The 12107-nt window shown below is 47.8% G+C and overlaps 2 protein-coding genes across 2 annotated transcripts; one reads left to right on the plus strand and one right to left on the minus strand.

The window, feature by feature from the left end:
• The first annotated feature begins 1763 nt into the window (after positions 1-1763).
• On the plus strand, positions 1764-3596 carry LOC116781316. Its single transcript, XM_032677013.1, has 2 exons — positions 1764-2494; positions 3326-3596. Exons 1-2 carry the CDS (start codon positions 1764-1766, stop codon positions 3594-3596), a joined length of 1002 nt encoding a protein of 333 aa, XP_032532904.1.
• A 5424-nt stretch (positions 3597-9020) lies between these two features.
• Positions 9021-9980, minus strand: LOC116781317 (olfactory receptor 14J1-like). The gene has a single exon (XM_032677014.1). It carries the CDS (start codon positions 9978-9980, stop codon positions 9021-9023), a length of 960 nt encoding a protein of 319 aa, XP_032532905.1.
• Positions 9981-12107: the final 2127 nt, after the last annotated feature.

The following is a 12107-nucleotide window of genomic DNA, read 5'->3' on the forward strand; positions in this document are numbered from 1 at the left end:
ACCCTGTTAATATGGGCACGGCACAAGGTGTCGCCCAAGCATTTATGTTAGGGAATTACCAGAATCAAAGCTGACTAGATCGGGATTTAACAGTTGTTTTAGAAGTAGAGGGAGAGCCGACAGAATTTAGAATAGATACTGGAGCTAGTTTCTCGGCAATGAATAAATTGATGGGGCCATTAAGTGATTCAACTGCATGGGTGGTAGGAGTTTCAGGACAAATAGAGGAAAAGACATTTCTAAGACCCCTAGATATCAAATTTAGAGGAAAAGAATTAGATCATCAATTTTTGTACATGCCCAACAGTCCTGAATGTTTACTAGGAAGAGATCTGCTCTCAGCCTTGCAAGCTAAAATTATATTTGAAAAAGGGAGGGTCAAGATAGAAATTCCGGAAGAGAACTTAGCAAAAATTTTTGTTGTGAAAGAGGTAGAAAAGGAAGAGATACCGCAGGAAATAGAACAGGCTGTAGTGCCTTGGGTATGGGAAACAGGGGTCCCTGGAAAATCCAAAGCTGCTACTCCAGTTAGAATAGAATTAAAAGAAGGAGCACAACCTGTTAGAGTGCGACAATACCCAATTAGTTTAGAAGCTAGGAAAGGAATAGCCCCAATGATCTCACAGTTTTTAGTTTTAGGGATATTAAAAGAATGTGAGTCAGAGTTTAATACTCCCATTTTTCCAGTAAGAAAGCCTAATGGTAAGTATAGGTTAGTACAAGACTTGAGAGCAGTAAACCTCATTACAAAAGACATACACCCAGTTGTAGCAAATCCATACACTTTGTTAACATCTGTTTCTGAGAGATTTCAGTGGTTTACAGTGATTGACCTGAAAGATGCCTTCTCCTGCATACCACTGGCACCAGAAAGTTGGAAGATTTTTGCCTTTGAGTGGGAAAACCCAGAGACTGGACGAAAGCGACAGCTTACTTGGACTCGATTACCACAAGGATTCAAATGCTCACCTACGATATTCGGTAATCAGTTAGCAAAAGAACTTGAAGAATGGAAGACTACTCAGGTAAAAGAATCTCCTTTTTCATATATAATACTTCAATATGTTGATGACATCTTCCTGGGAGCTACAGAACAGGGACTCTGTCGTCAGTTAACCATTGAACTGTTAAACATGCTGGGGCAAGCAGGCTACCGGGTTTCAAAAGAAAAGGCTCAACTAGTAAAACAGAAAGTTATTTATCTGGGATGTGAAATTTCTCAAGGAGTTCAGCGTTTGGGTGCAAATCGTATACAAGCAATATGTGCTATCCCAGTACCCCGAAATAATCAAGAATTAAGATCTTTTCTAGGAATGGTCGGATGGTGCAGGCTGTGGATTCCCAACTTTGGACTAACTGCCAGACCATTATATGAAGCAGTAAAAGAGCCCAAGCTGACCTGGGGGACGAAGCAGGAGAAAGCATTCCAGGAACTGAAAAGAGCCCTCCAGGAGGCACCTGCCCTGGGACTACCGGACCTAACCAAAGAATTCCAGCTTTATGTCTGCGAGAGACAACGAACGGCTTTAGGAGTACTCACTCAGCGGTTGGGATCCTGGAAGAGACCGGTTGGGTATTTCTCCAAACAGCTAGACGCAGTAAGTGGGGGATGGCCAGGGTGCCTCAGAGCTGTGGCAGCGACGGTTATTCTAATTCAAGAAGCACGAAAATTGACTCTGGGGAAACACATGGTGGTGTACGTGCCCCACATGGTCATAACAGTTTTGGAACAAAAAGGGGGGCATTGGCTCTCATCTAGCCGCATGTTACAGTATCAGGCTTTGCTAAGAGAGCAAGATGATGTTGAACTGAAAATCACTAACCATCTCAACCCAGCAGAATTCCTTAGGTCCACAAAGGAAGAAGGTGTCCTGGAGCACGACTGTGTAGAGACCATTGAACAGGTCTACGCGAGTAGAAAAGACCTGAAGGATAAACCACTGACAGATCCTGACTGGGAGTTGTACACCGACGGATCTAGCTTTGTGGAGAATGGCACCAGGTATGCTGGGTATGCAGTGGTCACTCTACAACAAGTGATAGAAGCAAAAGCACTACCCCCAGGTACGTCTGCACAAAAGGCCGAAATATGGGCATTGGTGAGAGCTTTAATACTAAGTCAAGGAAGGAGAGTTAATATATGGACTGACTCCAAATATGCCTTTGGAGTAGTTCATGTTCATGGAGCACTTTGGAAAGAGAGAGGACTTCTTACTTCTCAAGGGACATCAATTAAACATCGAGAAGAAATTTTACAATTGCTGGAGGCAATACACAAGCCCTCGGCAGTGGCAATAATGCATGTCAGAGGACATCAAACTGATCCCGGACGAGAATTTCAAGGTAATCGACAGGCTGACCAAGCGGCTAAACAGGCCGCCAGAGAGGTATGGACTCAGATGGCTCTTTTACCCGTTCGGAATAATCCAGCAATAGCATATATGGAAGAAAAACCATATTATTCACAAGAAGATGAGAAATTAGCTCAAATAACAGAAGCAAGGAAAAATATTAAAGGGTGGTACATTACTCCCATAGGACAAGTAATCTTACCTGTCAGAATAATGAAAGCAGTACTCAAGACGGAACATAACAAGTGCCACTGGGGTGCAGAAGCAATGGTAAAATTTCTGAAAAATGAGGTTCTCTCAAACCAGATGTTAACACTAGCAAAAAGGGTAAATGCAATGTGTCCCATGTGTATTAAAAATAACCCAGTGGTCAGAAAACAGGTACTAATGGGAAAGTTACAGATAGGACAGTTACCAGGAGACTATTGGCAAATAGATTTTTCTGAGTTGCCTAAGGCCCAATCCTATAAGCATTTGTTAGTATATGTTTGTACCTTTTCAGGATGGCCAGAAGCCTTTCCATGCAGGACTAATCAAGCAAAGGAAGTAGTTAAGACTCTTCTGAGAGAAATTATTCCGAGATTTGGGGTACCTCTAGGGTTATCATCTGATCGGGGGCCACACTTTACCGCAGGGATAGTGCAAGAAATATCTGCTATATTAGGAATAACATGGAATCTCCATACACCATGGAGACCGCAATCCAGTGGACAAGTAGAGAGGATGAATCAGACATTGAAGGGTCAATTAAAGAAAATTTGTCAAGAAGCAAAAATTCCGTGGCCCCAAGCGCTACCTCTTGCCTTGCTGAGAATCAGGATTAAACCCAGGGAGAGAATAGGAGTAAGTCCATACGAAATATTGTATGGCAAGCCCTATCATGCAGCTACCTATCAAGGGGATCCTCATGTGGTGGGGGATCAAGCAGTGTTTAACTATGTGTTATCCTTAAATAAAACTCTCACAGCCCTCAGAGAAGCGCTGCAGTGGAATCGACCTCTGCCCCTGGAGAATCCGGTTCATGACATTTCTCCAGGAGACCAAGTCTATGTGAAAAACTGGTCGGTGGAACCATTAAAGGAAACATGGGACGGTCCTCGCCAGGTGATAATGACCACTTACACGGCGATGAAGGTCGAGGGAATCGACAATTGGATCCATTACACCCGAATCAAGAAGGTTCCAGTCTCGTGGTCGGTAGAACCTCTCTCACCTACAAGGATGGTATTTCGAGCCAACCATTGAGGATCGTAGTATTCCTGGGGTTGATGAGTTTAGCAGAGACCACCGTGAGAATTGAGACCCCAGATCCTTATTTATTTGTACCAGAGCACACTGATGTGAATTTAACCTGTCTGTTTTCTGATGACCAGGGAGCTGAATTAAGAGATGTTAAAGTCAAGTGGAGATGGAGAGATCAAGATCGAATCATGACAGAAGGAGTGACGACAGTTTGGGATGCGACACAACAAAAAGGTTACACCGTCCTGCAGGTACCCAAAGTGTCTAAAGCTATGGAAGGAACATATATGTGTGTAGTTTGGATTTGGGAAAGTTTTGATTATGAACATATAGAAGTACGGACAATAAACACGACCCAGAAAACGGTGACCAAAGTGCGAGTTATGCCCACTAGGAAACAATTTGACATGTGGGATGGTCCTCCCTTAAAAATCAATTGTGCCTTCCAATTTGATAATTGTCAGAAATCAGTTAAAGTAAAGTGGTGGAAATTGAATATGACAAATCAATCTTGGGAATCACAAAATCAAGGAGTTAGCTGGTGGTCAAATAGTAAGGGAGGTAAAGGGTGGCTGAATATTTCTGATCCCAGAGTAGGAAAAACAGAGGGTACATTTCTTTGTGTGGTCTCATGTGGAAAAGAAAAAGATTACGGGATAAGGACAGCAGTGGCCGTACCACATCAAGGAGTAAGAGTTAGACCAGAATACAGTGTTTACCCGGCCCAGGAAGGAAGCGATCTGACTTTAAGTTGCAAAATTTCAGAAGGACAGTATTCTGAATATGGGTGGTGGTTTAAGGGACAGAACTTGAAAGTCGGGAAGAGACATCAGATTGAAAAGAGGGCAGATGCAATAGTTTTGAAAATCAAAGAAATACGAAGAGGAGAAGATGAGGGCCAATATACTTGCTGGATAAATAGAGATGACTGGTGGGATACTGGAATTACTGTCGTCTACATAAAGACTGAAAGAACAACCCGGCAAGTAAGTAACCTGCAGATTCCAGATCGAGAAGTAGAACAAGAAAACCTAGTCGTAGGCCTAATTCGTGATTTTGGGAAAGTACAGAATGTCACAAAAATCACTGCATGTCTCCCTATGCCTCATGCTGCAGGAGACCCAATCCCATGGGGAATAATTCCAGTGCCAGAAATTCCTAAAGTGCCTAAGAATACTACATGGAATTGCAGATTTGTAACCAAAACATGGAATGAAATGACGGATGCATGTTTATTAAGGGACAAAATGACTAAAAAACAATGTGAACAGATGCCCGGATTTTTCCGATGGGTAGTAGTTGGGACATGGGTAACAGGCGAAGACATTGGCCAATTAAAGGGATCTTGTTTAGTTACAGATTCGGTAACATACCCCTGTTCTAAAGTTCCAGTTCAAATAAAACGAGAAAAACAAGAAGAAGTATGTCAAAATATTACTAGCTCTACAACTATGGAGGAGTGGCAAACGATTTGGGGACCCAGCCTACTAGAGACTTATAGTTATATTGGAAAAGTACAGTGGTGTATTCACTGGAAAGGGAAAAAGAATCAAACTTATTCTGCAGGTAATAGAGGAAATCATAATTGGAGGACAGAAACACGTACAAAGGAGAATTGGAATTGTATTCGAATATACACATGCGATACCCCAGACGATGAAATAGGCTTGATACCAGTCAAAACACTCTTGCAGTTAGGATGTGAATGTTGAGGATATAATCATACTATTAAGGGATCTGTGAAAAACATTGATTGCTGTACCACCACCGTTAGGAGTCCAGGAAATTTAGTGTGGGTAATGGGGCATGGCCAGTGGACCACCCACATGCCAATAGATGGTCCGGTTGTGCCTGTCACACTAGGGATACCTACTCTCTGTCCATTCTGGAAACAGGATAAGTTAACATCAGTAGAAATACAACCACGAGGAAAAAGAGAAATTAGTAAGGATATTGATGACTTGAGGTTGGGAGATTGGCATGAACCATCAGCAGGAGTTAAATTTGGATGGGTATTAGAATCTTTGTTTGCACCAATCTCAACATACCGTAACAGAGAGATGTTGTTTAAATTAATGGGACAAACTGAAAGGTTAGCAGCGGTCACTAAGAAAGGATTTAAAGATCTAAATTTACAATTACAAGCCACCACTAGGATGACAGTACAGAATCGAATGGCTCTAGATTTAATCCTATTAAAGGAACACGGAGTCTGTGGATACCTGCATGCAAAGGACGAGCATTGTTGTGTGCACATCCCAAATGTCACTCAGGAAGTAGAGAAAGATATTAGTCAATTAGAACAAATTGACGAAAATGTTCATGAATTACAAAAGGAAGCAGAACACAATTGGATAGGAGAATTATTCAGCTCCCTAGGTCTTCATGTGTCAGGATGGATATCTTCTGTTATCCAGTACGGAATATTGATTGTAATAATTATTGTCATAGCCATGATTGTTTATAAGTGTCTTTTAGGAATGATTGTAAAAGAAGGTCAACATACGAGACGCATCATGAAAGCCATAACAAGAAAAGAAGTAATCTCACCGCAAGATGGATCACCTTCTGCCTATTAAGAAACTGCAGCCTGAAGATTGCTACGTTTGAGCATCCTTGCAGGAAAAACCTGAAGAATGCTCAAAAGGGGGGACATGTTGCAGAATGATTCAAATTTAGTAGTAGAATGGTTAAGGCTTAGTAGGAGAGTAGGCCTAGAGAGCAGCACTCCAAAGTAGTAGGTTAGCAACTTGTTCGTGAGAATGGAATGTACTGAAGAGGTAGGAACAATAATCAAAGGATTTAACCAAGCATGTATATAACGATTTGTTACCTTAGATATAGTAAGGGTCTGCTGAACAGTTTCTATGGGGTTTCTATGGGTAAGACAACTTAAACAGATTTATGATTAAAAGTAGATGATTACCAATTGTTATCAGTATGAAATATGAGTTTGTGTTTGTAACTAAGTGTAACTGCTTACAAGTAAGAACTGCACGTAGACATGTTTGTGTAAAGGTATAAAAGCTGAACTGAAAATGAGGGTCTTCAGAATCCTGACTTGGGACGCTAGTCCTCAGGTTCCCGGGCCCTAAATAAAGCACCGCATAAACCGGCACTCTGTTGGTTTGTGTTTTCGTTACGGGCAACAGTTTTCTGGCGACCCAGATGGCACTCCGGGGGTAGCTGGGGCGGCTCACGAGCTGATCCACTCCATGCCGGCAACCAGGTGATTTCTGGGGAGACATCGACCCGTGCCCGACCCCGCGCCCGACGGACAACCATCCAGGTAAGCCCAGAGGTGCTTTATTCTTTCAGGTTTGTTGGTTGGGAGCCTGCCCATAAGACGGGACCGTGAGTTTACCCGCTGGGTTGGGCAAAGGTTTTATTGGGAAGCCTAGGCGCTGGTCGTAAGACGGGGCGAAAGCCGCGCTGAACCAGCACTTGTCACTCATAGTGAGACTTGACAAGTTGGTGTAGGAAGGTATTGGTTTATATTGTTTGTATTGTGTTTTTTATTGTGTGATTGTACAGTGTGTGTGTGACTATGATGCCTTTTAAAACCTTTAGGGCACTATCTTGTGCAGAAAATGATATCCCTAGCGATTCTCCGCTTGGTTGCTTGTTAAAACATTGGAAGGAAGGAAATTTCGGACAAGAGTTAAGTAAGAGACAATTGATTGATTATTGTAATAATGTATGGCCTCAATATGAGACAGAAGGAATGCAGTGGCCTAGGAATGGTACATTAACTCCGGAAATTATAACCCCCTTGATGCAATATTTACGAGAGAATGAGATGTGGGATGAAATACCGTATTTAGATTAAAAGTAGATGATTACCAATTGTTATCAGTATGAAATATGAGTTTGTGTTTGTAACTAAGTGTAACTGCTTACAAGTAAGAACTGCACGTAGACATGTTTGTGTGAGAGTGTAAAAGCTGTATGAAAAATGAGGGTCTTCGGAATCCTGACTTGGGACGCTAGTCCTCAGGTTCCCGGGCCCTAAATAAAGCACTGCATAAACCGGCACTCTGTTGGTTTGTGTTTTCGTTACGGGCAACAACATCCTCTTCTTTTCCCTCCCACAGGAGTTCTGCAATCCCTGCCTTGTCCTTCCCATGCCTGGCAATGGCTGCAGCAGGACTTGCCCTATCCCCTTCCCTGCTGAGCCTGAGCAGTCTGGAACTCTGCCAACCCTCCTTGCTGCCCTGTTTGCAGACTGCTTCCATGTCTGCCTTTGCCAAGGCCCCAGGAAGCTCTGGGCTGGCTCTGGCCTTTCCAAGGGTTTGGGAGAGGTCTCCCAGTGACACTGCCCAGCCTTCTCAATAGCCCTGACACCAAAACCTTTTCCATAGCCCACACTTCCAGAGGAGTGCCCAGGACACAACACAGGTTGTCCTGGTGGTTCTGGAGAATGAGAAGGGATTTCTTCCTCGAGGCCAACCCCTCCAATTGGATTTGAGTGCAGCTGAAAGGTTCCCTCAGCATTTTCCCCGGTGCCTCCCTGCCCTGAAGGTTTCTGGTCATCAGGCTGGAGCTGAGGGGGTTGGGCAGGTGCCTGAGGAGGGGGTAGAACAAGGGCTGTGTCCAACTGTGCCAGGAGGGCTGTGCTGGGCAAGGAGGAGGAGGCTGCAGAAAACAGTGGCACTGGGGAGGGGAGAGGAGCAGGGGGAGAGACCTTGTGCCTGCCCACGCTGGGCAGGAGCTGCCCCAGGATGGCAGCTCTGAAGCACTCCCAGGATGTCCCTGGGAACAGGAGGGGAAGAGTGGATCTGAGAATGGAACCTGGAAAGCAGAGAGCAGGAGTGTCCTGGTGACACTGCAGGAGAGTTGCAGCCCTGGAGCAAGGTGACAGAAGAAGTGCCCCAGTCCATGCAGCGGCCTCAGAAGATCCCACAGCATCCTGGAGATGCTGGAAGGGAGCCCAGCTCTGCTTCACAAGTTCCCAGGGCCTGTCCCTGCCTGTGCTCCAAGGGCTTCCACCCAACAGGACTGTGCTCAGAGAGCACTCAGGCCTTACAGCGAGAAAGGGGCTCAGGAGGACAATGTGGAAGTGGCAAGAGAGCAGCTCTGCAAAGACCAAGCACTGCTGCTCCCTGGCAGTGCTGCTGGGCTGGGATTATTGTCCCCTTCCCGTTTGCAAGACACCCTGTCCTGCAGTGTGCTGTCCTTTAGGAACATCTGAGAAGAAGAATCTTGGACAAAGAAGGCACTGCAGGGTCTTTTATTTTGTTTATATACTTACAGAGGACAATCCATCATTTATAAATCTCTGAGTCAAATTCGATGTGTAGACACTAAATTAGAAGGCAGATGCACAATAATTTAATTGTAGAGAAAATTATTACAAGGAAAACCCAATGACCTCCACAAAAAACCTGAGCAGGAAGGTTGGGCCATTAGTGAGTCCCATTCTGAATGCTACACACCAGAAAACTGGCACTTTATTGCTCCTGAAAAGCATCCAGTCATCATTTTCCTCAGGGCTTCCTTGAGCTCCTGGTTCCTCAGGCTGAAGATGAAGGGGTTCAGTGCTTGAGGCACCACTGAGTACAGAACTGACAGGGCCACATCAAGGGATGGGGAGGAGATGGAGGGGGGCTTGAGGTTGGAAAATATGCCAGTGCTGACAAACAGGGAGACCACAGCCAGGTGAGGGAGGCAGGTGGAAAAGGCTTTGTGCCGTCCCTGCTGAGAGGGGATCCTCAGAACAGCCCTGAAGATCTGCACATAGGAGAAAACAATGAAAATGAAACAAGCAAACACTAAACAGGCAGTAACCACAATGAGCCCAATTTCCCTGAGGTATCCTGAGTGTGAGCAAGAGAGCTTGAGGATGTGTGGGATTTCACAGAAGAACTGGCCCAGGGCATTGCCCTGGCACAGGGGCAGGGAAAATGTATTGGCTGTGTGCAGCAGAGCATTGAGAAAGCCAGTGGCCCAGGCAGCTGCTGCCATGGGGGCACAAACTCTGCTGCCCAGGAGGGTCCCGTAGTGCAGGGGTTTGCAGATGGCAACGTAGCGGTCGTAGCACATGATGGTGAGGAGGAAATACTCTGCTAACATGAAGAACAGAAAGAAAAAGACCTGTGCAGCACATCCTGCATAGGAGATGGTTGTGATGTTCTGGAGGGAATTGTGCATGGCTTTGGGGACAGTGGTGCAGATGCAGCCCAGGTCTGTGAGGGAGAGGTTGAGCAGGAGGAAGTACATGGGGGTGTGCAGGTGGTGGTCGCAGGCTACGGCGCTGAGGATGAGGCCGTTGGCCAGGAGGGCAGCCAGGGAGATGGCCAGGAAGAGCCAGAAGTGCAGGAGCTGCAGCTCCCGCCTGTCTGCCAATGCCAGGAGGAGGAACTGGGCCATGGAGCTGCTGTTGGACATTTGCTCCTTCCCCAGGGTATTTTGATCTGTTGAGAAGAAAAAGTCACTGCTGAGTTAGACCAGGCTTCTGCAGCCAAACATTACTCGTCTCACAGCCACCCCACTCTCAGGCTCTCTCTCCTCTCTCAGACCTCCCTGCAGCTCCCTCCCCTGAGCTCTGCCTTTTCCTGGCTGAGGGGATCATTGGAAGCAGGAACTCTGGGATGGGCTCCAAACGACTCCTTGCTCTGCTGGGAGAGGGAAGTTGTAATGCAGGGTGATCTCAAATTAAATGTACTCATGATACATCCAAGAGCTTCTCAGCTTTGCTGTTTGCAATTTGCACAAATGAAGGACTGAGCTGAGGAAATTCTTTGGATTTGTTCACCCACCTGCACCTGCCACACTTAGGAGTGGTTGTGGATGTTTGAAATCCCTGACATTCCTATTGCACTGCAGGTCAAGTCTTGTGGGTTCTGAGGGGCACAGGGACGGTCCCTTAGTGCAGAGAGAAGAGTTGCTCTGCCCATCAGTCCTGGGCTCAGCTGCCCTGTGCTGGCAGCTTGGAGCTGGAGGAGCATCACACTCAACTGTTCCCCTCCAAAGAAACTGCCCAGAGATCCAGGAATCCATGTCCAAAGAACAGACTGACACACTCCTCACCTTTTCATCTCTCCCCTCCCAGACTGAGACACAAAATGCTCCTTGCAGCTGCCCAGAGCATTTGCATGGATTTAGCACTGAGGAGTTTTCTCCATGGGGATCCTGTGCAGCACAGAGATACTGTGGCAGAGCTGTGCCCTTCTGGAGGGCACCTGCAGCCCTGCAGGACACCCAGGGAAACAGCTGAATCCCCTGAAGGTGCCTGGAGGGCACCTGGGGACTTGGCTCCCACAGACACATCCCCACAGCAGCACCCAAAGGGTTTGTGTCTGCACAGGAATCTGCCCCCCCAAAAAACCCCACACTGGCTCAGAAAACACAATGGTGAGAACAGGGAGAGCCCAGGCAGCAGGGGATGGCAGTGAAATGCCACAGTGCTGCTGCCAAGGGAGGAGGGACACACAGAGACAGCTGGAAATCAGGGCCTTGTCCTTGCCTGGGCTCTGGCTGCTGCAGGGCAATGCACAGCCCAGCCCCCGTGGGCCTGAGGGCACAGGCTCTGCTTCAGCTGGGAAAGGAGCCCAGGCAGGAGCTGCTCAGGGAAGGGGTCTGTGCCACAGGGACAGCAGGGAGGGGCCCACATCCCCCTGCCCAGCCCTTGTGGCAGCAGCTGCCTCTCCCTGCCTGCCTATCTCTGGGTGAGCAGCTGTTCCTGCCAGCAGCCCCTGCCTGTGCCCAGCTCAGCTCCCTGCCAGTGCTGCCAGAGCCATCCCCAGCCCAGTGCCCAGGGGCAGCTCTGCCTGGGCAGGGGCTGCAGAGCAGATCCCAGACCCCCTGCGGTGGCTGGGAAGGGGGAGGTGTTCTGGGGGGATGTGCTTCCTGAGAAGGGCCCCTGGAAATGGAGGAGGTGGAGCTGAAGCTGTGAGGAGCCCTGACCCTGCAGCTGAAGGGCCCTGCCCAGCCTTGCCCTGCCCTGAGGGGTCACTCCTTCCACCCACCCCTTCTCCCTGCAGGGCCGTGGCAGCTCCTTGGCCGGGCTGAGAGCTGAGCCTGGCAGGCAGCAGAGTCCCTGCCCCAGCACACAGAGCCCTGGGGGCAGGACCCTGCTCTGCACCACAGCCCTGGGCACCCCTGGCTGCACCCCCACCTTCCCACCCCACAGCCAGCCCTGGCACAGGGAACCTTCTGGCCCTGGGCCTCTGAGGGGGCAGCAGCAAGTCCTGCTCTGCAGCAGCTTCTCCTGCTGCACCCCAGCAAATCCAGCAGAGCCATCCTGACAGCTCCTGCCACTGCTGCCATTTGGCAGCTGGCAGAGGCACTTGCAGCAACTCCCCTGCACTGCTCTGCAGCCACAGCCTGACTGTGGCAAAGGGCTGGCAAGGTTCCTGCCCTGAGCAGCTCTGCCCTGTCCTCCCAGCCCAGGATCCCTTGAACCTCCTGCTCCTTTCTCCTCTCTGCCCTTACTGCCTGCAGCTCCTGCCCTGCCCTGCCCTATGGCCACTTCCCCTGCACTGCAGCAACTGGCAGAGTCCTGCTGAAAGATCC

Source organism: Chiroxiphia lanceolata, assembly GCF_009829145.1.
Source record: "Chiroxiphia lanceolata isolate bChiLan1 chromosome W unlocalized genomic scaffold, bChiLan1.pri scaffold_40_arrow_ctg1, whole genome shotgun sequence".
NCBI classification, from domain to species: domain Eukaryota; kingdom Metazoa; phylum Chordata; class Aves; order Passeriformes; family Pipridae; genus Chiroxiphia; species Chiroxiphia lanceolata.

What these genes read in the sequence shown, in the direction of transcription:
- LOC116781317 (XM_032677014.1), bottom strand. Translation starts at nt 9,980, where the DNA reads ATGTCCAACAGCAGCTCCATGGCCCAGTTCCTCCTCCTGGCATTGGCA.
- LOC116781316 (XM_032677013.1), top strand. Translation starts at nt 1,764, where the DNA reads ATGTTACAGTATCAGGCTTTGCTAAGAGAGCAAGATGATGTTGAACTG. An exon ending in GAGAAATTAGCTCAAATAAC is followed by an intron (nt 2,495 to 3,325) that starts AGAAGCAAGGAA and finishes CACAGCCCTCAG; the next exon opens with AGAAGCGCTGCAGTGGAATC.